Source organism: Dama dama, chromosome 31 (assembly GCF_033118175.1).
Source record: "Dama dama isolate Ldn47 chromosome 31, ASM3311817v1, whole genome shotgun sequence".
Taxonomy (NCBI): Eukaryota; Metazoa; Chordata; class Mammalia; order Artiodactyla; family Cervidae; genus Dama; species Dama dama.
In genome coordinates, this window is record NC_083711.1 from 27,440,799 (window position 1) to 27,468,702 (window position 27,904).

The 27,904-nt window shown below is 37.7% G+C and overlaps 1 protein-coding gene across 7 annotated transcripts in view; it reads left to right on the plus strand.

The window, feature by feature from the left end:
- The window catches only part of NRIP1 (nuclear receptor interacting protein 1), a 95,310-nt gene extending 68,781 nt beyond the window's left edge, over positions 1–26,529 (plus strand). For all 7 annotated transcript variants that reach the window (XM_061134288.1, XM_061134286.1, XM_061134290.1 and 4 more), the window contains one exon: positions 19,272–26,529. In XM_061134288.1, coding sequence (XP_060990271.1) covers positions 19,631–23,101 — 3,471 coding nt within the window. In that variant the 5' untranslated portion in view covers positions 19,272–19,630 and the 3' untranslated portion in view covers positions 23,102–26,529. The remainder of the gene's footprint in view (positions 1–19,271) is intronic.
- Positions 26,530–27,904: the final 1,375 nt, after the last annotated feature.

Genomic DNA, 27,904 nt, shown 5'->3' on the forward strand with positions numbered 1-27,904 from the left:
ACTCTTTGCGACCCCATGAACCGCAGCATGCCAGGCCTCCCTGTCCATCACCAACTCCTGGAGTTCACCCAAACCCATGTCCATTGAGTCAGTGAGGCCATCCAACCATCTCATCGTTCTTCAGCAGAATTGAAATTGATTTGTCTCTTATCACTGACAGGACTGATACTTTTTGGCAAACTGTTAGTTTTAGTTCCTCTAGTTAATGAAAATAAAACAAAGATCAGGCAGCACTCAAGGAAACTCTCTGTGCAGCATAAAAGTCTAGCAGTTTGCTTTTAATGGGTGATCTTGTAAACAGTAGGATGGTGGGATCAATAGGCATGTGGTCACTAAGCGGCATCACATTTTTTAAAGTATCAAGTCATAGTAAAATATCTGTGTATGAGTCCACTTTAAATTGCAGAGTCAGCTAGTTAGGAATTAGAAATGCCAGGTTCTGGGTTTGCAGTGTTATCTTATAAAAAGATCATTTAAAATACCTGAGGATCCAAAGCATTTGCAATGTGGTACTATTTTGGTTCCTATTATACTACTTGATTTTGGAAAGGATAGATTTTTGCCTAATTAACATAAAATTGTATTACAACAGTTATATAAGTTATCTGTAGCAACAAGGAGCATAAAGAGGGGAAAAGTAACATTTCTGGAGGACTTGCTGTGTTGGATTTTTATATGTATTATTTAATATTCACAACTCTCCTACTAGATAAGTTGGTATTGTCCACATTAAACGGAGGCATAGAAAGTTTTACCTAGAGTTACAGAACTGGTGGATGAGCCCTAGTGTTTTTATTTTTAAAGCTTGTGGTATCTTTCAGAAATAAAAACTGGAGGAAATTTTTTATCTTACAGGTTGTTGAAAGGTATAAAAGAACGCCTTTCAGAAATGCATTGTGGAAAATGAAACTCTTAGATTTCCTTCAGCATAAATTGTTGAGATTGACAGGAGGTAGATTGGAGTGCTGTCTTGTCCTATGAGTAGCCAATACCGGACTGTAAAATAGTTTATGAAGTCGAGCTTCTCAGTCCTGATAATTTTGTTGTTACCATTCTTGATTTTAGTTGGTTACTTCCAGTCTTTTGTTACCAGGCCCACCCCTGATAACAAAAAAGGTCTAAATACTTATCACTGCAAAATGTGTAGTTTACCTTCTGTAATCATATAAGTGCTTTTTTTAAACTGGCATTCTTTTTAAAGAAGTAAAAACTGATTATTAAACAGATTTTTAAGAAGCTTTAACCATTTTTATCTCTTCTCAGACATAATTTTACAAATAAGATTTGAGTCATGTCAACTATCTGATGACCATTTTCTTGATTATATAGTAGCGATTCAAAGCAGGTTCTTGCTTGGTTTTGTTCCAGTATGCAATTTTTAATGTGTAATTTTGTTCTTCCGTTTTGCTGGTTATACAGAAGTCCACATAGCCCTTTTATTCTGAACATGGGTTCCAACCACTTCTACTTCAGTGTTTATGCTACTGAATAATATATTTCTAACAAAAATATTGCCAAATTTGAGAATGTTTTTAACAGACGAAAGAATTTTTCTTCCCCCTGTATGTCACTCTTTTGAGTATTCCTTACAGTGTGTATACTTTTAAGGGGGTAGGTGGAGGAGATGCCTTACTTGGTAAGTCAACTTAAGTAGTAATTTTGTGACAAACCTGTGTTTACAAGTTAGATATTTTGGGGAGAAATACTAAGTTTTTGATTTGGAAATTTAAATAATATTCTCTTATGTAAATATAATACAGAAACATAAACCATTTCTGTTCCTGTATCAAAATGCACAAAACTTATAAAAGTCTTCTTTCTGTGGGCAAAAGGGGGAGGATGGGATGAAAGAAGGCATTTAATTCTATCTAGAATGGGAATACATACTTAGCCCTGAAAGGAGCATCAACTCTAAATGACAAGAGAAGAAATAGAAAGGCAGAGTGATTGTGCTTAGCCATACCAAGAACATTCTCAAGAAGGGCTTCAAGATAAGGAGCTAAAGTAACTAGCTCCAGGGAAATGCAATAGAATCTTAAAGAGGATCTTGTTGAGCCTAATGCTTCTCAACAAGTAAAGTGAGGCACAAAAAAAATCATAACACATGGTTACTTTTTGTCTTTCCTCTGTATCTCTCATAGCCCTGGAGTTTGGGGAGTTAGTTCAGTGTCTTCTCCCTGTTGACCCCACCCAGCTCTTCTTGAAAAGAAGTGTTTTACCTCATGCAGGAAGGATTTGAATGAGATGTAGTTGGAGAACTGTAGCTGTGGAACCTTCTGCCTCTTTTTCTCGTTTATTCTACCATGGGATATTGGTTATTTCTGACTCCTTCCTTTGGGCAATTGTTGAAACTTTTGGAGCCAAGGCTGTTATCTAGGGCCAGGAGCCACCAAAGTTTATTTAAGAAGAATTGGAGACCAGTTGAAACCCAGTAAATGACATTAAAGAAGCACCTGGAACCTTAGACATAACCTGGCCGTACCTGACCCAGAGTAACCTGGCTTCTCACCACCCAGCTTCACTGATGAACTTCGATTGCAGGCATCAAAAGAGTGTGATGCTGCCTGCAGCTAGATGTCTTGCCTATTTAGGGGCATAATTTGCTGGAGATGGTAGAGGTAGCCAAATCAAGATCCCCCTTATGTGATATTTTACTATTTAGCCCTCTGAGCAAGAACCATCTGGTCTTTATTTCCTTGCCAACTTCACTACAACCCATCTACCAGCTTTTGTCCTGGGTTCCACTTTAAGAATTTATTTTCCAGTCTGTTCATACATAGAGTTGGAATACCAGCATCTCCCTTAAGATTTTATTACTGCTTATCTAGTTCCCACCTTAGCTTCCTAGCATGGACACATACCCTCTTCTAACTAATAACCGTAGTACCTAGTTTGTATATTAGGCAAAGGCAGTCTCTCTATCATCCATTCATTCTCAAGGCCTTGAACCTTGCTCAAGGCTCATCATTCAGGGTTTGGACAATTCTAGTCTGACCCAGAGTTGGGCATTGATACTTGCATGATTCAGTATTAATAACCCACCCCATCCCATCCCATCCACATTTCCCAACATAGAGAATATGAATGTGGTCTTGATGTCAGTCTCAGGAACCTTTGTAGTGTTGAATGTCCTCAGTAGCATGAATAAATCAGGTGGAATTAAACACTTAGGAGTTAAAAGAGGGAAAGAAGAAAGTAAACCATTTGAGAGGTTGGGAGGGGTAGAGAAAGTCAAGAAGAAAGAAGGGACGGAGGAAAAAAATACATATTTAAGAACTGGAACAGCTCTTGATTATGCCCTTGGCTAGTGGCACTATAGTCATGAGTTGAACCCAGTTGATGGATTCTGACTCTGAGGTCTTAGGAAGCAATCTTGAATCTAATAGTCCAAATGTGTTGTCTTAGCAAAATTACAATACGGAAGAAGTCAGAAAGATGGACAAGGAAATTGGCTCATCTGTGTCTTTTGTGATTCCTTTTTTCCTTGATTGAAGAAAGATCAATATTTTGTTTTACTTTTCATGCAAAAAAAATGAGTCTTCATTTCTTTTCTAATGGTCTAATTGTTCTCTTTTCGAATATAAGATATTGTCTTTAACGTCAGAACATTTCAGTCTCCTCTGCCTGCACACCGTATAGAATATATATGTTCATGTAGATTCAAGAACTTTAGAGTCAGTTAAACTGCTTGGCTAATATGAGAATAAAGATTTATCTACTTGTAAATTCAATAGAGTAGCAAAATGATAAATTAAACTGTAAAGTTCTTCAACATCAGTAAGTTTCACACCACTGCACGGATAACTTGACAAAAGGACATGTTCAGCCAGATGGCCTGTGCTGGCCTCCTTCCCATCCCCGCAAAAGATATGTTCTTCACTCCCAGGGTAACTCAGGGAAAGAGCTGCTTGTGGAATTGAAGCAACCAATGTCCAATTAACCCCTGTTTTGGTCAGTGTTTCCTACACAGTTTGGATAATTGGCATACTTTAGTTTCATCAAGGAAGGCAGCTGGTTTATTGGTTAGTTCAGGCCCTAGGGAATAAGAAATCTGAAATTCTGTTATTAGCTCTGTCCCTGCAAACTCTCAGTGTGACCTTGAACATCTTCTTTACCTCCTTGTATCGCTCTCCCCATTTGAAAATCAGAGATATGCATTGGACGTAGACCTAGTACATGAGGTGGAGGTTCTGTAGGAAAAGTGAGGGAAAAGAGTGTTGGTACTTGCAGAAGTCTTTAAACCATGGATTTGAGGGCATGGTTTGCCTCATATAGTATTACTGCAGTAGCTTAGGGATGCTGCCTTTGCATGGAACAGAAAGAAGCCTATTTAACAAAGCTCAAGTAGAGGGAGATTTATTAGAGGCAGGTAGTAGGCTCTTCAGGAATCCAGTGATAGGAGAGTATTGCACTTCCTTGAAACTGGAAAACCATTCATCAGCTCCTTGCTGCCTGTTCTCTCTCTCTTCCTTTTTGCCCTCCTCATTCTGCTTCTGTCTCTGCACCTCCTTCATTCTTTTCTCTCAGCATACTGACTCCTCTGTATGAGCTGTGAAATGTGGCCTCATTAAAGCAACCTAAAAATGAAGGTTTTCAGTCTCTGAATTACATATGCCAAGAGATGAAAGGAATTGGTCCTGTTTAGTCACATTCTCAATGTGGTCCATTTTCTGGGGCTAGGGATCAGGGAATAGGTTCTTCATGGAAAAAGTCCAGGGAAGGAAAAAATGATAGGCATCTTTTGTACATGAAATGAATGACCCTTTGGCTTAAGTAAACATGTCTTACAAAATCACAAAGTTAAAGAATTTATTAGCTAGATTATTAAAATGCGTGTCTAAACTATTTTTTTAGTTTTTCAGGATGTATATAGAATATGTTCAAGCATATAACAGACAATATCAGGCATGGAGATACAAATACCAAAGATGATGTCTCAGCTCTCAAGGAGCTTTATGTGGGGTGACTGGAAAGTGAAGAAAATTTGATAAAGTCCCCTAGCCTCGGCTCTGTCGGTAGAATTTTAATGTTAATCTCATGCTTAGAAAATGCCAGGCGATTTCCATTCCATGTCATAGAACAGCTTGAGGAGGTAGATACTATTATGATTTCAATTTTACAGTTAAAGAAACCAAGCCCCAGAATGCACTGGTCACTTGATCAGAGTTCAGTTCTGTTCACTTGCTCAGTCATGTCCAACTGTTTGTGACCCCATGGACTGCAGCATGCCAGGCTTCCCTGTCCATTACCAACTCCCGGAGTTTGCTCAAACTCATGTCCATCGAGTCAGTAATGCCTCCAACCATCTCATCCTCTGTTGTCTCCTTCTTCAATCTTTCCCAGCATCAGGGTCTTGACCAGAGCTCCCCACTGACAAATGTCAGAGTCAGGAATCCAAAGACTGTTCTCTCAACCACTGTGCTATGTGGTCTTTCTGATAAAAGCAAGAGCAGCAACAAACACAGATTTTAGAGTTGGAAAAGTAATCCAGAGTTCTACAGGTGCTATAAAGTCATTTGCTTTGCCAAATGTTTTCAAACTCATTGTTATAGTCCATGGCAATGTTAAACTCGCAGGGAAGGCTGGAACTCAGAAGAACCTCAGTTGGTTTTGGATGAACCACTTACTGGCCAGTCACTCAATTGCTTGTATGTTAAAATGGGAATGAATGTAATACCAGTATAATATTAACCAGCCTCAGGAGAAGAATCAAAGAAAGCATAATTTGGTATTTCATTGGAGAAGGAAATAAGGCCTAAAGCACTTGGGAGAGAGCAGGTGTGTTTTTTTTTTTTTTTTTAATATACAGTAAACTCAGTAAGGGGCTTCCCTGGTAACTCAGTCGTAAAGAATCCACATGTAATACAGAAGATGCAGGTTCGATCTCTGGTTTGGGAAGATCCCCTGGAGAAGGAGATAGCAGCCCAATCCAGTGTTCCTGCCTGGGAAATCCCATGGACAGAGGATCCCAGTGGGCTACAGACCATGGGATTGCAAAGAGTCAGACACGACTTAGCAACTAAACAAGAACAACCTCAGTAGGAGCCAGCAGTCTGTGGTGGAGAGCTCCCAGGAGTATTTATATGCTACTTTGGCCCGTCAGGAATTTATAAAGAATGTCATCCTTGCAGACGGGTGCCCAGGTGCATGTGTGTGTATTCCTTTGTTTGTCCTTTGCTAGACTCCTTCAACAATGGAATTTAACTGTCTTATCTAGACCTTAACAAGGTGATGGATTTAGTCAGTGGAATAACGTTTCTAATGTTTGAAGGATAATTGAAGGATTAGCCTTGTTTTCTGTGGCCCCCAAAGGACTAATGATCAGTGTAAAGGAGACAGATTATAGTCCAGTGCAAGGACGAATATCATGCTATTGCAGTTGTGCGAATGTGGAATGAGTTCTCTGAATAGTGGGTGATCCTTGCCGAGCACCCGCCCTGAGCTCTGGCACTGTGCTGAGCACTACATGAGCATTGTCGGGTTTAGTCCCCACAGAGGCTCTATGAAGTTGGTATTGGTTTTTATTTATTTATGAATAAAACTTTTGAGAGTAGTTAACTTGCCCAAAGTCATGTAGTTGGCTAAGTGAAAGAGCCAGAAAATGAACCCAGAGCCATCTGTTTCTAAAAAATACCACCTTAAAATACAATCCATGGTCACTGGAGGTTTTCAGAAGTAACCTAGACAACCAGTGTTAGCATACAGGTTTTTAAAGGGGTTTAAGCATTACATGGGATGATTGGTTAGGCAGGTGACCTTTCAACTGTTTCCTAATTGGTCCCATTATATTTGTAGAATCCATTTGCTGTTAGGAAAATGTTAGCTAGTGATAGAATCATCGCAGGAAGATAGGTTTCTCTATAACAATTAGCTGCTGTCCATTTTTATACAAGTTCCATAAGTTTGTATTCCCAGTGTTATGGAGGCTAGAATATTTGTCAGTTTAGCTTTGAAAAGAAGTCAGTAGTCCCAGTGAATAAAGTATCTGCCCCAAAATCCCCACAATATTTTATGATAGGCAAGGAAATTCAATTTGATAATATAATTACTTTAAAACAAATGCTTTAGTAGCTTTTGGAGCATAGTATGATACATTTTGTTTTTAATGCATAAGACTTGCTATACATTTTAGAAAATTGTGTTTTCAGACTTGTCTCCATCTACATCAAAGTTAGCTATTTTCTGAACCCACATGACTTCTTAGCCTCCTCAGACCTGAAAGACATCATTTAGATTTGATAACCCTGCATGAGGCAGGTGGGGGAAGTTTACTCCTTCAACACAGGTTAAGGGAGGGAATTCCCTTGATTTGGTATTACTGCTAATAGCAGCGTGCAGATATGGAAGAAGTAGAAAAGGCAGGGCAGTGACATGTTGAGTCTGCTTGCATCAGTATTCCAGACCTGCTTGGATAATGTTTGTTTTGTTTAATTGGTTTTCACATTTTCAGGTATAAAGTCTTTTAAAAGTAATTTGATCACTTTTACATATTCTAATTGAATCACTTTCTGGCAGGATATTGTTTTTATTTAGCCAAACACAGTACAAGCTCATATTTGAAACACTTCAGTAAATATAGGTTCAGATGAAAAAGATCATCCTAAGGATAGCTTTGACCAGTTTGATTTAGTCTTTATCACAGCCTAATAGCTCAGTTGGTAAACAATTTGCCTGTAGTGCGGGAGACCCTGGTTGGACTCCTGGGTCGGGAAGATCCACTGGAGAAGGGATAGGCTACCCACTCCAGTGTTCTTGGGCCTCCCTTGTGACTCAGCTGGTAAAGAATCCACCTGCAATGCGGGAGACCTGGGTTTGATCCCTGGGTTGGGAAGATCCCCTGGAGAAGGGAAAGGCTACCCAATCCAGTATTCTGGCCTGGAGAATTCCATGAATTGTATAGTCCATGGGGTCGCAAAGAATTGGACACAACTGATCATCTTTCACTGTCACACAATTTAAAGGGTTCGTTGTGTGGTATATAATTATTATCTACTTCAGTGGTTTATTTGTCAAATGACCAAAGAGAAATAATTTCTCAGTTGTGGTTAATATATGATGCAAAGTTAATTCATAAACGCTTTCTTTCTCCATATCACTATGTCCTTTTTAGGATGAGTTTGGTTTTTCTGAGTTTTTAAGGATTGAATATTTCAATATGATACTGCTTTCTTAAATACAGTCTTCATTGTAAGAAAATTTAACAATGAAATGTTTAATATAAATAGATTTTATTCAACTTCCTATGCAATGAGTAGTTTGGGAGAGGAAAATGATGAAAAGCTTTATGATACCAGAATTTTGAAATGTTTGCTCATTCTTGTTTATAGTCTGTGAGTATAGTAGGTCTTATAAACCTTAGCCAGGAAGACCCTGATTAAAGGAAACTGAATGATCTTTTTTTTTATAAACAGATGTTAAAGATTCACTTATAAATATCTAGATCTTGAGGTTTTTCTAACAGAATGTGCACATGTTTTCCAAAACCACAGAACTTCTTGTGTAGAATAAAATACTTTATTACTCTTTAATTTTGTAAAATTTTTTGTTACATTCAGGGGAGTGGGTGATGTCTTGAATTTGAAACCAAACATTATAATAGCATTATCATACTGCCTTCAATCTTAAAGTACCTTACAGTTATGACAGCCCACCCTTCGTTTTATAGTCTGAGGCTTTAGGAGTTTGACTTGGTGTTCTGTTGGGAGTGCTGTCTCTGCCAGGTGCTAGGATGTAAGATGACAAAAGTGTAATCCTTGTTCAGAAGAAGTTTACATTCCAGCTGATGGCCATTCATAAGCTACATAAAATAGTTTTGTAATGAAATGATTGAAAGATCTATTGAGTTCTGTGAAGTCCCAGAGATGAGAAATGTGTTTCAGCCTGTGTAGTTTAGGGAAAGTTGCCCAAGGAGGAAGAGGGTGTGGCCTCAGCTGAGACTTAGAGAATAGAAAAGATACCTGATTCCTTTAGCTTGATTATGAGCCACTGGAACATCATTCTGTGATGCATTTTTAATTATGATATATTTTATCAAATGTTGATGATGGTCGGAATTGTGTGAGTGAAAAGAGGAAAGGATATGGAGCAAAAGGTTCATTTCTTTCTTATTTTTCCCACTGTTGTGTCTTAGTCATCATCTCATGTGTAATGACAGGTCTTCCCAGCTTGGTGCAGTGGTAAAGAATCAGCCTGCCAGTGCAGGGATGCAAGAGATGCAGGTTCGATCCCTGGGTCTGGAATATCCCCTGGAGTAGGAAATGGCAACCCACTCCATTATTCTTGCCTGGAAAATTCTATGGACAGAGGAGCCTGGCAGGCTATACAGTCCATGGCATCACAAAGAGTTGAACATGACTGAGAACGCACACACACACACACATGTAATGACAAGAATTTAATTACAGTAAAACAAATCATTCATTTTACATAAGTTTTACAATTGAAAGCATGATAGATATCAGAACAATAAAACAAAATATAAATAGAGGAAATATTGATATAAGAATGTAAGTAATTGATATTGGCATTGAACAAACTACTAAACAGAGAAGTGTCAGTATGGTATCTATATGTGCCAGTCCACATGTCACCATTCTGTCTCCACCAAAATGAAAAGAAAGAAAATAAGAAAAATGAGGTATATAATAGAAATTCTCACAGAGCTAAAGTATTTCATTTTTCAATGTTAACATGTTTCAATTTTATTAAATGATGCTCATAGTACATAGTATTAAGTGATGCTCATAGTAGCAGCTGTTTCTAATGATCTTAATTACCTTAAAAGGTAATGATCTGAAATATTTTTAGTCCAAGAAATGAAGCCAGGAAGGCACAGACCTAGACTATTCTTGCTGTTTCTTCTCCAACTCGTAGTAGCCTCTTGTAAAGCCTCCTCACTACCTGCACCCCAATCTCTAGCTGAGTGTCACGTGCCATGACTGAGGTTATACCAACTGCCCGGCTCAGGGACTGAGCTTGCCTGAGACTTTGGCACCAGCAAAGCTGGGTCTCAGACAGGCAGTTACTGGCAGTCTGACTGCAGTAGTGCCTGACTTCAGACATTTGCTTGTGTGTTGTTTAGTGGCTAAGCTAAGTTGTGTCCTTATGTGAACCGATGAGCAAAAGAGACATTGTGGAAAGGCATGGGTGGCAGTTTCACATTCAAAATGAAACCATTGAAAGTAAATAGCGTACTAACGGCATGCCAGTAGTTTCATCTACTTAGAGGAAAAACCATATTTTAATGTTACCTGTTAATATTTAAAGACATGGAGATTCTCCAGGTACATTGTGCATATTCTTGTTGTTTTGCTTATTAATTCCCTGGGGCAGGAACCTGTTAGGTTCATTGACTTTTTCCGTTCCCACACATATCATCGCTGTGTCTCTCTGTCCGTGGATTGTGTCTGTAGTGATGGCTCTCTGCCACAGACCAATACCCTTAATCTAGAAAACTTTGTGTTCTGGGCCATTATGGGCAAGTGGGATATCGTGATGTTTATACCTTTTCTGGAAAAGCAAAGTTCACCCAGCAGGGCAACACTTTCACCCAGGACATATTTATTAATTGATGAGTGATTCCTCTAAATAGACTTTAGTATATTTTACAAGTAATTCTGTTTGTTTTAAAATAGAAAATATATCAACAGATTTTGTTATCAAAGTTTGTTGTACAAATCGGTGCCCATTACTGGTAATTTTGATAAACTCATGGTCTGCTTCAGCCTGGTAAAGAAAGTTCCATTTGCAGTGGTATTTAATTTTATAAATATTTTTGTCCTTTTTTCTTTGTTATCAAGACAGTAGCAAATCTTCTAGGATGGTGCAATTCTGGTATTTTCATTCAAACCTATTTAATTCTTCAGAAACAATTTTGCAAAATGAAAAACTGATAACATTTATATGTTCATGTATAATAATTTGCAAATTATATAAAGCTACAGCAGATGATACTTAATTTAACAAGGAAAGCATTTCTATTATAAATTTACCCCAACATTAAGAATGCATTTTATGCATTCTTAAAAATAATTTCTTGATCAAAATGGTTCAGTAAGAACATTCATCACATACTCTTGGTTTCATAAATGTAATTTAAGATAAATTAAGTTTTTTGCTTGAACAGCTGAAACAAAAGGCATGTTTTTATTAGATAATCACACTATTAATTAATATACTCCATTAAGAATCATTTTTGTTGCTGCTGTTGTTAACCAAAGTTTCTTCCTATATGGATAATTTGGAAATTATCATGGAAGACTATGGATACATTGTAAAGTTTTTCTGGTTGAACCAACTTTTATTAGTTAAATCGGTATTTGAGAAGAAGTGACCCAAGATGTTGAGCAGTAGACAGTTTCCATTTTAGCGGGTACAAAGGCTTGGAGGTCTGGGGGAGCATGGTGGATTCAGGAACCTGTAAGTTAAATTAATTTCAAATTTGTCATGTAGCAGGGATCAGTTATAACATGAATACATAAATATTTAAGCATGAATATACATATACCTAAAAACTCATGATTCTGAAACACACATACACTAGTTGTTTTTTTTTATTCCTTGATCCAGTACAGCAGTTTTAACAGAACGTACTTTGTAACAAAAAGTGCATGAAGATCTTGTCTTCAAAGATGGGAACATCTTTAAAACAGGGTGTACCCTGTGAGTAAAGGCAGAGTGTCTCCTAGTGTACCAAAACCCCAGGAGCTTTGATCAGAGGCCAGCTGTTACATCAGTTCTGTTGGTAATCTTTCTTACTGAGCTATGACCTTGACCTTGTGCTTATGTCTGTATGTCAAATCTATTTTAGGAATGGGGAAAGTATAGTTGAGTTTAATAGGATTCATGCTCCAGTCTCAAAGGATGTATGTGTGTGTGTGTGTGTGTGTGTGTGTGTGTGTGTGTACACACTATAAACAATTTCAGGAGAAGAAAGCACCATTTTCCATTATATTTCATATTTGGATAGAGATTAGAAATTATTAGGATTTTCCAATCTGATAGAAAGCACCAGTTACTTTGAAGAGCAATTGGAAAAGATTAGCAGCAGCAGCAGCAACCCTGTTAGTTTTACATTTAAACCCTTTTTTTCTACACTTATGTGCCAACAAATAATTTCTTAATAATTATTTTATGTTTCTTCAGAGAAACTATTGTTTAACTGAAGACAGTGAACAGACATTATTAATATTAATTCTAAATAAATATCACAGGTACTCTTTATCATAGAATAATTATCCTCCTGGATTTTTTAAAACCTAGAGTTAGAATTAATTTTCTTTAAAAATATTCTGGTTTCCCTGTTTGCAAGATAATGCAGCACAGCATCCATGAGGGTGTTTCATTTTGGAACAGAAATTGTCTAATTCTCTAGCTCCTTTCTTTGATTCTATGAACTTTTTTAACTTAAAATCTCTAACTTGAATACTCTTAATTTTGATTGTAAATTTCATTTTTCTATAAACTAGGGAGGCAAATAAAATGAATAGTGGATTTATTGAATCCAACTCATAGCATAAGCCTTCTGAGACTAATTCAGAACAGAGAAGCTCTTCTTTATTTTGCCATATAATTTACAGGAAATACTTGTTTCTGTTGCCAGGACAATTATTTTACCTCTCTCATGCACTTATCTCTGTCACCAAGGGTCTTAAATCTTCACTATTGAATTTTATTCAGTATATAGTCTTTAGGAGATAAGCACAGCTCCAGTTTGAATATAAGCTCATGTTTAGCTTTTAAATAAACATGTTTGAAATTCTGTTCCCCAGTAAAGAAAGTAGTGAAGATAAATAACTGGGGGATTGAATGGGTATGGTGTATGGCTATTTCAAAATCATTTCTTTCCCCTGAAATTCACTAAAAAGACTATAAAACATATTGGTCAGAGCTGTTTCCACAGCTTTTATGACAGCATATCATCCTTCTGGTTAAAATGCTTGTCATTTTTATCAACTGTAATTTGATAAATTACTTTGAGTCATAGAAATAGAATTTTAGAGTTGAAGAGGTCCTCAGATTCGTATGTCCTTCTGTTGGACACTTGAGTCAGTCAACCACTAGTGTCTCCTAGTGAGCCTCTTACTAGGGAATGGGAGTGACACTATTTCCCTCCTATGGAAGCAGCTGACAGCAGGTTAAAGCTGATGGACCTGGAAGGTATAAGCAGATTTGGCCTTGGGCAAAAATATGTAAGTCCCTCAGGTTGCAGTGGAGAGCAGTCTGGGCAGCTGTTTTACTCATGAGTGTCCGTCGCTTCTGTTACGGATCTCTGAAGAGTATTTACATCTGAAACGAGAACCCCTGGGAAAGGGCAAGAAACTCTTGTGGTCTAATTTTAAATGTTGAGGCCCTCAGTTGAGCAAAATGTGTTTAGGTAAGTTGATTTTCTTGGCACCCATGAAATTGAACAATCACACAGTCATCTTTCAATAGATACTACCATGAGGAAAATTATTATCTTGCAATTTAAATTATATACACTAGTTTTTATTTATTTTTCAAGAAATTATATTCTGATAAGTAAAACTCCAGGCTCCACCCTTACTGTGCTCATTATGATTCCCAGCTATAAAGTGACAACAATTGAGCATTTCTTTTACTTGTAAAATTTTTTTCCCCAAACTTTTCATTTATGATGGAAGATACACTGTAGTTTTCACCTTTCAGTGACATCCCAAGACTGTTATTTGAAATTGTACTTTTTTTTTTCTTGTTCTGTGACACTAAGTGTTGGATTTTATATATTCCATTTTTTTTCGATTTATTTTTATTAGTTAGAGGCTAATTACTTTACAATATTGTAGTGGTTTTTGCCATGCATTGACATGAATCAGCCATGGATTTACATGTGTTCCCCATCCCGATCCCCGCTCCCGCCTCCCTCTCCATCCCGTCCCTCTGGGTCTTCCCAGTGCACCAGCCCTGAGCACCCGTCTCAGGCATCCAACCTGGGCTGGTGACCTGTTTCACCCTTGATAGTATATACTTGTTTCGATGCTGTTCTTTCTGAACATCCCACCCTCACCTTCTCCCACAGAGTCCAAAAGTCTATTCTGTACATCTGTGTCTCTTTTTGTGTTTTGCATATAGGGTTATCGTTACCATCTTTCTAAATTCCATATATATGTGTTAGTATACTGTATTGGTCTTTATCTTTCTGGCTTACTTCACTCTGTATAATGGGCTCCAGTTTCATCCATCTCATTAGAACTGATTCAAATGAATTCTTTTTAAGGGCTCAGTAATATTCCATATATAGTCTAACTTTTCATTGACCCTTGGTTTAGAAAGCTAATCTCATCTATTTGCATAAAATGTTTGGTGTTACTTGATAAGCTTTTCTTTTTTTTTTTTTTTTCGTTGTTTAACTGTTAAAACTTTCTTTCAAAGTCTCACCTTGGAGAACACCAAGGGTTCTCTGAATCATTTACCTGGATTTTGTATTGCTTAGGTAAAACGTTTCAATAATTAGGACTTTGCAATTGTCTTGGTACTTACATATTTTTCTTCTAATGCTTGCTGAAACATCTTACTCTTTGTCTTTCCTTTTGCATATTGCATCGCCAAAATCATCTACAGTGAAATTTAGGTAATATTGCCCAATAGGAGTAGCCTTTCAATTCCTTCTGCATTTCCAGGAACCAGAGCCAAGAATCCAAGTGCTCATTAAAGTGGCATTGCAGAAATACCTTTAAATTCAATACTCAAACAGGTGTCACTTGATAATGCAGAAGAAATTAGAGGAGATTTCATGAAAACAGTTGGAAGTCATGAGGTATTCATTAGATATCATTTAAATAAATATGAAGTGACTTCATAGGTGTTAATCATTGAAATGTGTTTTTAATGGGGAATTTGATTGCAAGTGAGTTACTGAATCCCTTCCTTAAAAACAGCTAGAGAAAGACCATTCTTCATTTATAAAAATAAAATCTTTTTACTTGGATTTTACCATTTTTAAAAGGGTTTAAAAATTCAGTGAACTTTCCCTTTGCTTAATTTTCAAATGGAAAATGTAAACCCGTGCTTCAGTGGAAATATTTTATCTCAGAGAATCAGTAGTACACCTAGTTGGGAATTGTTATTATGCATATTATTTACAACTGTCTTTTATCTATTAAAACTCTAAACCAAAATCTATCTATGCATAGGGCCAAGATTCCATGGAATTCTTTTATGGTTTAGTTTGATTTTATTATTATTTTCTAATAATGTTCTGCCACAACAACAATTGTTTTTACTGCATGCTAGTGAACCAGTAAAATCTCAATTTTTAAGAGATTTTTTATGCTTATAAACAATTTTAAATTAATAAGAGAAAGATTTCATTTGTGATTTTAATATTGTAAATGGTTATACATGAATTTTATTAAATTATCTTGAAATGCATCAACCTTTGGTATACTGTCAGGGTTCTTTGGACTCAGTTTTGGTTTGAAGTTGTTTGGTAGGAAGGATTGTATTATATGACTTTTATTCTTTTTTAAAGTTTCAATGAATGTAAAATTCATTGAATGGGAAAAACATTGTATCTTGCCATTAACATGTGTCCATCTGAACTTTTTATAAATCGAACATAGACTATGGAATCTTAGTGACTGTATTTTTCCTATATATCTTTCATCATTTTGACCTTTTATGATTTTGGAAATTAATTCATCATTTGTTTCCAACTGTGGGATATAAAGACTAAAATAATAAGCCAAAGGAACTTAATGAAAGTGCCTAAAAGGATAATGCAGTAGTGAAATGTCATCATTATTGTATTATCTTCAACTTTTTAATAGCATAGCCCATTAATACTGTATTATCTTTCAAGAGCGTAAAAAGAAAATGTCTGGAGACTATCTTTGTTGTCTTTTGGTTTTGAATTTTTAGCAAATATAGTAGAGAATTCAGTATTTTCTATCTTCCGTCCCTAATGTTAAAGAGAAGAAAGTTGGCATACGAAGATGCTTCAATTAGGTGAATTAGTGGATGAATGCAGAGACTGATAGTAGCATTCCAGACACAATTGATGATGGTGACATTGAGTGTATACGCAACATCTCCAGCTATGTCTTCAGATGACAGTATCCTAGATGAGTTTTCTCAAACTTAAGGGTCAGTGAGTGAACAGTATGGTCCCTTCCCCGCCCCCAGCTTAATAGATACGTAATTTATGTATCACACTTTATAAGGTGTATAATGTGGTGATGTGCTACATATATGATTACCAGAGTAAGGTTAGTTAACATATCCATCACTTCACCTAGTTGCCATAACAATATAGTTCTAAAGCAAAAAGGAAACACAGTATTTTTCTCCTGCAGTATTAAGTTAGTTGCTTAATAGGCAGGACTTCATCACTCAGTATTTTGTGACAGGAACCTCACCTGCCCTGGCTTGCTTTTATGATGCTGACACACCCACATTTTTTGAAACAGTTCAGAAGTTGATAAGTACACAAGGCAGGTGTGTAATAAAAGAAACTGAAAGAAGATAAATGACCTGGAAATGATATAAGTGGTATTAATAAATCTAAAAACAAAAAATATTTTGTAATTCTGTAACAAGGAAGATTTCTATCCTCCTGTCCTCAGTAAAATTTTGAGTTGTCAAAGTTTCCAAAGTTAGCACATTTTGAATTATATTAATACAAATACAAAAAGAAGTTTAGAACCTTTTAGACATGTTTTTGAAATCTAGAATCGATATTTACAAAGTACTTACAGGTTCATGCATGACAGTAGTTAAGCTATCAGTTCCAAAATGCCTTTGCCCATTTCAGATATGTTGTCCTTCAAAACCAGGAAAATATAGAATTAAGAATTGGGTTTGCTATGTGTAAATTCTCATGAAAAATTCTAGTGAAGTTGTTTTCCATTGTCTCTTTACTATTCCGTAAATTATTCACAAACTGACTTAAATAGTAATGAAATGTTCATTGGACACAGATAGTAAATGGTGATGACTACTATTCTTGGTATACTGCAGGTTAAATGAATTTGTTAAAATTATAAATAGTTGATTTTGATTTAGAATTATAGTTCCAAAATCAAAATTAAGTCATTTCTTGGTACAGTGTTACACTAATTTTTTTGTTAAAACCAGAAAATATTTTTCTAAGAATTTAATGGAATCACCCTATACAAATGGCAACTAAGTTGAAACAGATGTTCTTCATCCAGCTTCTAATTTATCACTGGGTAGGTTTTATATTTTCCCCCATTCACATATATAAATATGTATGTATTTTCAGTGTTCCTTAAAGAAATCTTTCTTCATTTTGCCTGTCATTCCTACCAACCTAATGCTTCAAGAAGGTATTAATATGTTAGTTTCTAAACTACATTTTTCTTTCTAAAGCTTTTGAGAGTTGCAAAATTTGTGAGTCCTTCATCTGTTTTTGTTTTTTCCTATTTTCTTCTGCCCCTCAGTACTTTTACTCCCCCTTTGTTTGGTACTTCTTACCTTCCAGAAACCAAATGTTTTGGTTAATTCTGTTCCCTTCCCACACAAATCACTTAAGTATTTGTCCTACAAGTCAAGTTTCTTCCTTATTTTGTTTATGAAGAGAGTATTGAATATTTTGAAAATGATGTGTATACAAGCTCTAATAAAATCGCTATGGAAGTTAAAAATAAACCATTAGATTCACTGACAAGGCAGTGAATCACAGCATTTTATGAAATATTCTAGTTGCTAAATATATTGCTTGTAAATCTCCAAAGAAACCTAATTTTTAAATGTGTGTTGACGCTGAGTTATTTGTAATTGACTGTGCTCAGGTAGAGTACATCACGTGGCAGCGTTAAGTAACAGGTATATAAAAATCAAGCAGGCCAGCCATATGTTGGAGATTCAGAAATCATATGACTGCCTTTCCACAAAAAGAAAATGTTGGGTTAATACTAGCTTTAAATCAAATTATTTTAACCTTAGAAAGTTGAAAATACAGGTATCTATGAAAAGCTCTTTATCTTGCTTGCTTCATGTAATCGGTGCTGTTTATAGAATTTTCTTTTCAAAGAAATTAATGAAAAATAACCACTTTAACTTAGAGTTTTCTGGAAGCCATTATTCCTCTTCAATTCTATCCTAAATTTGTTTCCTATCCAATTTTCTACGGGGTAAAGTGATAGCTTAGTTTATATACATAGTCTTTTATGTGTTACAAGGCTTTCAAGGTGGCTCAGTGGTAAAGAATCCACTTACCAATGCAGGAGATGTGGATTTGATCCCTGGGTCAGGAAGATCTCCTGAAGTAGGAAATGACAACCCACTCCCGTATTCTGGCCAGGAACGTTACATGGACAGAAGAGCCAGGCAGGCTATATAGTCCATGGGGTTGCAAAGAGTAAGACAGGACTGAGCACACAATCATATTTTCTAAGCTAAAAATGGTGCAAGTTCCCTAATTCAGTTCAGTTCAGTTGCTCAGTCATGTCCGACTCCTTGTGACCCCATGAACCGCAGCTCGCCAGGCCTCCCTGTCCATCACCAACTGCTGGAGTTCACCCAAACCCATGTCCACCGAGTTGGTGATGCCATCCAGCCATCTCATCCTCTGTCATCCCCTTCTCCTCCCCCATTCAGTCTTTCCCAGCATCAGGGTGTTTTCAAATGAGTCAGCTCTTCGCATCAGGTGGCCAAAGGATTGGAGTTTCAGCTTCAACATCAGTCCTTCCAATGAACACCCAGGACTGATCTCCTTTAGGATGGACTGGTTGGATCTCCTTGCAGTCCAAGGGACTCTCAAGAGTCTTCTCCAACACCACAGTTCAAAAGCATCAATTCTTTTGATGCTCAACCCCACATCTAACTCATTTGATGAGTTCATGTCACAAAGATCTCTTTTCCTTTTTTCGTACTTCTCTTGTTCCTTCCAAAGCTCCTAGTAATGTACGGAAGCTCATTCCAGCCCCTCATAGAGCTGTGGTGCTGTAGAAGAGACTTACCATTCATACAACTTTGCAGAAAGGTGTTCATGAGAATTCAAAAACTTTGGTGGGCTTGTAAGACAGTTACAGAACATTAAAGTATTTTCTCTAACTGATTAGATCTTTTTAACAATATGGATTAATCCATAGGATTTCCAGTAGAGATTTCCAATTTGATAGCAATGACAATTAACTAATAAGGAAGCTCTGCAGTGCATACATATCTATATTGTATATATGTCTATATACACACATAGACACTTACAAGTGCTGTATTTTTTGCCTACAGGTATCATAGCAATAATTCTAATTCTTCATCTTCATAACTATTTTCTCTTTATTTTTTAGAACACTGATATATGTGTTTACTGGGGAACAGAAGATGAAGAAGGAAAAGCAGTGTATTCACTGAGGATTCTGTCTGCTTGCCACGGCAGCTCTGTATCTAGAGGAGTTCTGCTGTTTCTTGTTTGGGAGTTCCCAGCTCTGAGGTCAGACTCCGCCACAGTCTGCCTGCCTTTTGTCTCATCATTGCCAGCCAGCAGTAATCCTGGTCGGAATGGAACCGCATACCTCTATCTAATTACTATGGAAGGTGATAAACCAACACTCACTTATTGAAGTTACATCTCTCCCCCCGCTCCCCTGCAGAAAACCATTCCTCAAAGTGAATAGAAACCAAGCCCTCGTGAGCACTTCTATTGAACATGACTCATGGAGAAGAGCTTGGCTCTGATGTGCACCAGGATTCTGTTGTTCTAACTTACCTAGAAGGATTACTAATGCATCAGGCAGCAGAGGGGTCAGGTACTGCCGTTGACAAAGCGTCTGCTGGGCGTAATGAAGACGATCAGAACTTTAACATTTCTGGTAGTGCGTTTCCCACCTGTCAGCGGGATGGTCCAGTTCTCAGCACGCACACGTATCAGGGATCTGGCATGCTGCACCTCAAAAAAGCCAGACTCTTGCAGTCTTCTGAGGACTGGAACGCAGCAAAGCGGAAGAGGCTGTCTGATTCCATCGTAAATTTAAACGTAAAGAAGGAGGCTCTGCTGGCTGGCATGGCTGACAGTGCGCCTAAAGGCAAGCAGGACAGCAAGGTACTGGCCTCTCTGCTTCAGTCGTTCAGCTCCAGGCTGCAGACTGTTGCCCTGTCACAACAAATTAGGCAGAGCCTCAAGGAGCAAGGATACGCCCTGAGTCATAATTCTTTAAAAGTGGAGAAAGATTTAAGGTGCTATGGGGTTGCATCGAGTCACTTAAAAACTCTGTTGAAGAAAAGCAAAGCTAAAGATCAAAAGCCCGATACCAGTGTCCCTGATGTCACGAAAACCCTCATCAGAGATCGGTTCATAGAGTCACCTCATCACGTTGGGCAGAGCGGAACAAAGGTCATGAGCGAACCCTTGTCTTGTGCCGCAAGATTACAGGCTGTCGCAAGCATGGTGGAGAAAAGGGCTAGTCCTGCCACTTCACCCAAACCCAGTGTTGCTTGTAGCCAACTAGCACTTCTTCTCTCCAGCGAAGCCCATTTACAGCAGTATTCTCGAGAACATGCTTTAAAAACACAAAATGCAAACCAGGCAGCAAGCGAAAGACTTGCTGCCATGGCCAGATTACAAGAAAATGGCCAGAAGGACATGGGCAGTTTCCAGCTCTCCAAAGGCATGTCAGGCCATCTTAATGGTCAGGCAAGAACATCAGCAAACAAAGTAATGGCTAGCAAAAGTACGGCATTTCAGAATCCAATGGGTATTGTCCCTTCTTCCCCCAAAAATGCAGGCTATAAGAACTCCCTGGAAAGAAACAATATAAAACAGGCTGCTAATAACAGTTTGCTTTTACATCTTCTTAAAAGCCAGACCATACCCAAGCCGATGAACGGACACAGTCACAGTGAGAGAGGAAGCATTTTTGAGGAGGGCAGCACCCCTACAACTATTGATGACTACTCAGATCACAATCCCAGCTTTACCGATGAGAGCAGTGGTGATGAAAGTTCTTACTCCAACTGTGTCCCCATAGACTTGTCTTGCAAACACCGGATAGAAAAACCCGAACCCGACCAGCCTGTTTCTCTGGACAACTTAACTCAGTCCTTGCTCAACACGTGGGATCCAAAAGTCCCCGAAGTTGACGTCAAAGAAGATCAAGATACCTCAAAGAATTCTAAGCTAAATCCGCACCAGAAGGTCACCCTTCTTCAGTTGCTGCTTGGCCATAAGAATGAAGAAAACGTGGAAAGAAACAGCAGCCCTCAGGAAGCACACAGCGATGAGGCAAAGTTCAGCACACAGAATTACACGCGCACGTCTGTAATAGAAAGCCCCAGCACCAACAGGACTACTCCCGTGAGCACTCCACCGTTACTTGCATCCACCAAAGCCGACTCTCCCATCAACCTTTCCCAACACTCTGTGGTCATCAAATGGAATTCCCCACCATATACCTGCGGCCCCCAGCCTGAAAAGCCAGCGAATACCGCCTCGAACCACCTGATGGACCTTACAAAAAGCAAAGAATCGCAGGGGGAGAAAGCCATCCAACATGAAGGTGCACAAAACTCGGCCACTTTCAGTGCCAGTAAACTGTTACAAAATTTAGCGCAATGTGGAATGCAGTCCTCCATGTCAGGGGAAGAGCAGAGACCCAGTAAACAGCTGCTGGGTGTGAACACAGAAAAACCTGCAGGTATGATTGACAGACTGAACAGCCCTCTGCTAGCCAATAAAACCAGTGCAGCTGAAGAGAAGAAAGCATTCGGCAGCCACACAATCGGTCCTGAACCAGGACTCTCTGGGTCTGAAATAGAAAATCTGCTTGAAAGGCGCACCGTCCTCCAGTTACTGCTGGGAAATCCCAACAAAGGGAAGGCCGAAAAGAAAGAGAAGATGCCCTTAAGAGATGAGAGCACTCAGGAACATACAGATAGAGCTTTAAGTGAACAAATACTGATGGTGAAAATAAAATCTGAGCCTTGCGATGACTTACATCCGCATGCCACGGGCATGCACTTGAGTCACGAGGCTCCGGGCGCGCCCTTCTTAGGGGTGGCCCCTCCCGTGCGGAGAAGCGCCCCTGCCTTACCAGCATCCGAGGACTTGAAACCAGAGCCCGGCTCACCTCAGGGTTTTTCTTTCTCAAAGAACGGTCTGCTGAGTCGATTGCTGAGACAAAATCAAGACAGTCACCTGGCTGATGAGCTGGACAGCAGTCACAGAAACAGTGAACTGACACTTGTAGAATCGAGGAACCTTTGCATGGTCCCTAAGAAACGGAAGCTTTACACCGAGCCGTTAGAAAACCCCTTTAAAAAGATGAAAAATAGCATAGTCGATGCTGCAAACAGTCACAGTGCTCCGGAGGTGCTCTATGGGTCCTTGCTTAACCAGCAAGAGCTGAAACTTAGCAGAAGTGATCTTGAGTTTAAGCATCCTGCCAGTCACGGTTCGGCCAGCGAAAGTGAGCCCAGGAATTGGACCAGAGAGAGCAAAAGCTTCAACGTCCTGAAACAGCTGCTCCTCTCAGAAAACTGCGTGAGAGATTTGTCTCAGCACAGGAGTAACTCTGTGGCTGACAGTAAGAAGAAAGGCCACAGAAACAATGCGACCAACAGCAAGCCTGAATTCAGCATTGCTTCTCTAAATGGACTGATGTACGGTGCCGCTCAGCCCGGCGGTTGCATGGACAACAGGACATTTCCATACCCAGGTGTCGGCAAGGCCCCCCTGAGCCCTCCTTTCCCAGAGCACTTGGGCTGCACAGGGTCTAGACCAGAAGCTGGGCTTGTGAATGGGTGTTCCATGCCCAGTGAGAAGGGACCCATTAAGTGGGTTATCACAGATGTGGACAAGAATGAGTATGAAAAAGACTCTCCGAGACTGACCAAAACCAACCCAATACTCTATTACATGCTCCAGAAAGGAGGCAACTCTGTTACCAGTCGAGAAACACAGGACAGGGACATTTGGAGGGAGCCTTCATCTGCTGAAAGTATCTCACAGGTTACAATCAAAGAAGAGTTACTTCCTGCTGCAGAAACTAAAGCTTCTTTCTTTAATTTAAGGAGCACTTATAATAGCCATATGGGAAATAATGCTTCTCACCCGCACAGCGCAAATGGAGAAGTTTATGGACTTCTGGGAAACATGCTAACAATAAAAAAGGAATCAGAATAAAATGGACCTGCCATCCACCTTTGGATCTTTTTAAAACTAACGAATATGAACTTGAGATCTGTATAAATAAGCGCATGATTTGAGAAAAGCATGGTATAATTGAAACTTTCGTTTTGAAAAGTATTGGTTGATGGTGATGTTTAAATATGCAGACTACTTTTTGCTTCATGTTAAATGTCATGAGGAAGCTGCCGAACTAGCCATTGGTTTGACACCTTCTGTATGCATCAGACAACAACTGTGAGTAGCCCATGAGCGATAATTCTATTTTTAATCACAGGTAATAGGCATAAATTAAAATACAAATCTCCATCCAGCAGATTAATGCATTGCTGCCTTTATTAGGGTACTTGATTTTGCTTTTCAGAAGCAACCTACATAACACATTTTTTAAAGTCCACATTATTAAATAATAACTCTTTAAAGGGTAATTATTGAATTTAAAAAACCTAGTGCTGTTTCATTTCTCATTCAGTTCCAAAACAAATTAGAAAAATATATGCTTACATTTTTCACTTTTGCTAAAAAAAAAATTATTTTTGACTCTTGAAAGGGGTTTTGTGATTCCTCAATGTGTCTGCCCTTCCCCAATCCTTTTCAATATTCTGTATCTCTTTAAACCTTGTACTACTTGGTAAAAATTGATTACAATTGGTGGAAGTTTGATAGATCTTAAAAAATGGCAGATTTCCATTTTTGTATTTTAACTACTTTACTAAATTAATATTCCTCCTTTTACAGAATTAGGAAAGTTAACGTTTATCTTCAGGTGGTTTCCTAAATAACTGAAATAAGTTGTTTTTAACAAGCAAAATGGCTTTTCTTTGGACAGTTTTCACCATGTCTTGTAAAAGCCACTTCTCAGCATCTCTGTGGTACCTGTGAGTCTGACGACCAGGGTTTCTTAAAGCTGGACTCAGACCACCTGCATTAGCATCGTCCAGAGCACTTGCTTTAAAATGCAGATTCCCAGGCAGCATCTCCGATCTACCAAACAAGAATTCTCTGCGGAGTGGACCTGGGAGTCTTCCTTCTGCATCTTAATACACTCCCTAGGGGTTTCTTCTGCACACTGAAATTTGGATTTTGAAAATTGAAACCACTGCTTACGACTTTTCTCAGAAAACAGGATTGTAAACAAACTATTTGATGCCTATATTTTCCCCAATGTAGTCACACGTCAACTCAAAATTTGCAATATTGTACTTCATATTATTACTGTTATATCTTTGGAAATCGGGTTCCGAATACTTTTTATGACAAAAAAAAAAATCGGGTGGAGGGGACAACTTTCATATCTGGCTCAACATCTCAGGAAAAATATGTGATTACTTGTGTGTTCCAATGAGTAACATCTACTTAATTAGCCTTAGGGATGGAATAACAGGGCCACTTACCAAACTCAGGTGATTCCAGGATGGTTTGGCAACTCCTCCTGAATACATCCTTAACTTCTGTGAAAACCATTGTCCTAAGAACAGTGCTGGCAAAGATGAAAACACATTTCACACCCAAGAAAGGCACTAAACTCAGATTGCTTAAACAAAAACGTAAAGGGCATATATACATGGCAGAGTTGTACACAGTCACTCCATCTGATCTGTTATTTTAAAATAGTGATTAAAAGGAAACATTGATGTTTTCTTGGAAGAACTTAATATATTATTGAGCCACATGGGGTTTCTGTCTTGAAACACATCCATGTTTTTCAGTTCATTTTTTACCATCCACAGTTCATTCACCAGATAGATTTGGTTTTAATTGTGAACCCAGGTAGCAACTGACCTACCAAAAAACTGTTATATAATCAACTATTAATTAGAAGAAAATCTATTTGAAATTGTTCTGCTTGAAGTTGTTTCTAAGATTTTTATATTAAAAATGGGCGTTATTTCCTAATATGATCTAAAACCCTAAATGATTATTTTTTTTCTCAGAATGATTTGTAAATAGTTACTGAATATATTAAAAAATAATAGGAGTGAATATTATGCCATGTCATGAAAATTTCACTGGCCAGTGAAGATATTCAACTGCATCCCATCTTTATTCTCTGACAGTCTTACTATCTACACTGTATAAGCTTTTAAAACAAGTCATTTTTTTCTGAAAGTTCTGGAGCCTTAGAAGTATGCTAGAAAAACTGCCATTGTTCCCCCTTGGTTCGGGGAAAATGGGCTTTTACAAGGGAGTGAAATTTAGATCAGGAAAAAGAAGATCAAGGGCCAACATTGTATTTTTTTTTGTTTCCTTCCTCTGGTTGGTTGGTTGTTTTTTGGTGGTGGTTATTGTCAGCAGTCAAAGAAATGAAGATATGTCGTATATAGATAAACCCGACCAAGAAGAAGGCTGTTCTGACATACTAGAGAGTGTCCCCAATTTGAGTTTAGTACTATCTTAAAGAAGAGTGGTGAGAAAGGGCATACATCCCTAAATGCACTTCGTTTATGCATATGTAGATACAAGGATGCACATATACACATTTTCAAGGACTATTTTAGATATCTGGACAATTTCTTCTTAACAAAGTCGCTTGTGAAAGGGTACTACAGCTCTCGTTGACATCAGTAAGGTAGCATTACCTGTTTGCTCTCTGCTGCATCTTACAGAAGAGCAAACTGGTGAGAGTATATATTTTACATATATATATATATATATATAATATGTATATATATATATATTGACTTGTTACATGAAGATGTTAAAATTGGTTTTTAAAGGTGATGTAAATAGTGATTTCCTTAATAAAAAAATACATATTTTGTATTGTTCTAATACAGCAGAAAAGCCTTTTAATCTCTTTGGTTTCTGTATATTCCATGTACAAGTGTAAATATAATCAGACAGGTTTAAAAATTGTGCATGTATGTATACAGTTGCAAGTCTGGACAAATGTATAGAATAAGCCTTTTATTTAAGTTGTGATTACCTGCTGCATGAAAAGTGCATGGGGGACCCTGTGCATCTGTGCATTTGGTAAAATGTCTTAACAAGTCAGATCAGATGTTCATCCCAACATAACAGTATCCCATTTCTGGACATGATTTCTGGTTTAAGCTTTGTGGAAGAATGCTTTGAATCCAAGGGTCTTAAAACTTTTTAAATCAAGTCAACCACTTTTCAAACTAAAGAGTTCACACAACTACTTTCATGAATTTTTTAATCCCATTGGAAACATGTGCCAGGAGTTTTCCAGGGTTCTGGAATACAGGCACACTACCGTTCCTGGTATGAATTCTGGGGTTTACACAACCAATTTTGATGCAATCTGCTCAGTAATATAATTTGTCATTTTTATTAGAAATTTAATTTCTTCATGTGATGTCATGAAATTGTACATACTGCAGTGTGAATTTTTTTGTTTTGTTTTTTAATCTTTTAGTGTTTACTTCCTGCAGTGACTTTGAATAAATGAAGGAAAAAATTCATTGTCTCTGGTTTGAAATGATTGTTATTTTTTGGGCTCTCTCTGATTTTCAGATTTTTCATAAACATAAAAAATCTCTGGTCAAGAGAATAGCAAGTCTTCAAGAATGCTTTGCCATCCTTGGAAAAATAAAGGAAAAAAGAAAAGAAGATGGCCCTGGAGTTAGTGTATCCAGAGACAGGGCAATGGAAGCACAGCTCAGAAAGACCATCAGCTTATAGCCTGGCCTACCCACCCTTGGTTCTGCTGTTTGGTGTGTAACTGGATGGTCATCATGGATTTTTAAAGTGGGAAAAGCTTTGTACAGTGTTCAAAAATAAAGTTGATTTGATACAAACTTTTTGTAAGATAAGATGTTATTAGGTTTTTATCCAAGTTTCATTGGGCATTAAATTTTTTTAAAGTAGAAGTCTTCAAACATTTTGCAAAAATGAATATGTATGCACACATGTGTATATCAAATAACTATATGCTATTAATATATGTATATAGGTAATGAGTTAGTTGCGAATGATAAGCAATGTATGTGCATAGTAAGTAAGAGAGATCAGTTTATTTAGAAAAAGGAAAAAAAACGTCTATACTTGTGAATGGATGACCTTAGGGGAGGGAAGTTACTTTTACAAATACATTAATAATAATTTAAGAGAAAGACATTTTCCCACAGGTGAATCTGTATTTTCTGATACTAAAGTAGGCCTATTAAAATTTCAAATTAAAATCTGAAAATTTTGCAGCTCCTCCATAACAAGTTTATAAGCATTGTCTAAAATAATATCCAAGTAATGGAAATACATGAAACTGGTCTACATAGTTAAAATGTTGAAACGTTATGCCCTGCTGTCTGTACAGACACTGTCATCAGAACCAGAGATACATAACCATGTTTTGTTTTGTTTATTGATTTAAATGGTGAAAAGGCATAATAAGCACATCATGTAATAAAAACCACCCCAGTTAGCAATTCTTCTTGACTATAAATTAGTGCCAATGACTTTTAATAATCTAATCAGATTATGATCACCCACACTATGCCAAGTTCTGTTTCAAGCTTCTTAATGTAGAAACCTCCTTTACAAAGAAATAATTTTGAAAAAGTTTTTTTTTTTTCCTACCACTGCAATCACCAAATGACCCATTTGGTTATAGAAAACAGATTTTAAATGTTAAGCATGCCATTTTTCATTTATTCCATCAAGCTTAAGAAGTATCTGACACTAGCACCTTTTAATGGTTGGTGGAGGAAATCTGTTGACCTCATTTAGCATTAATTCACTACTAGATTTCTCAAATTGGTTGGCATAATAATGTTTACAACATACTAAAAATTCCATCTTCATAGGTAAGTTCAAGACCCTTGCTCTGAAAAACCAGAG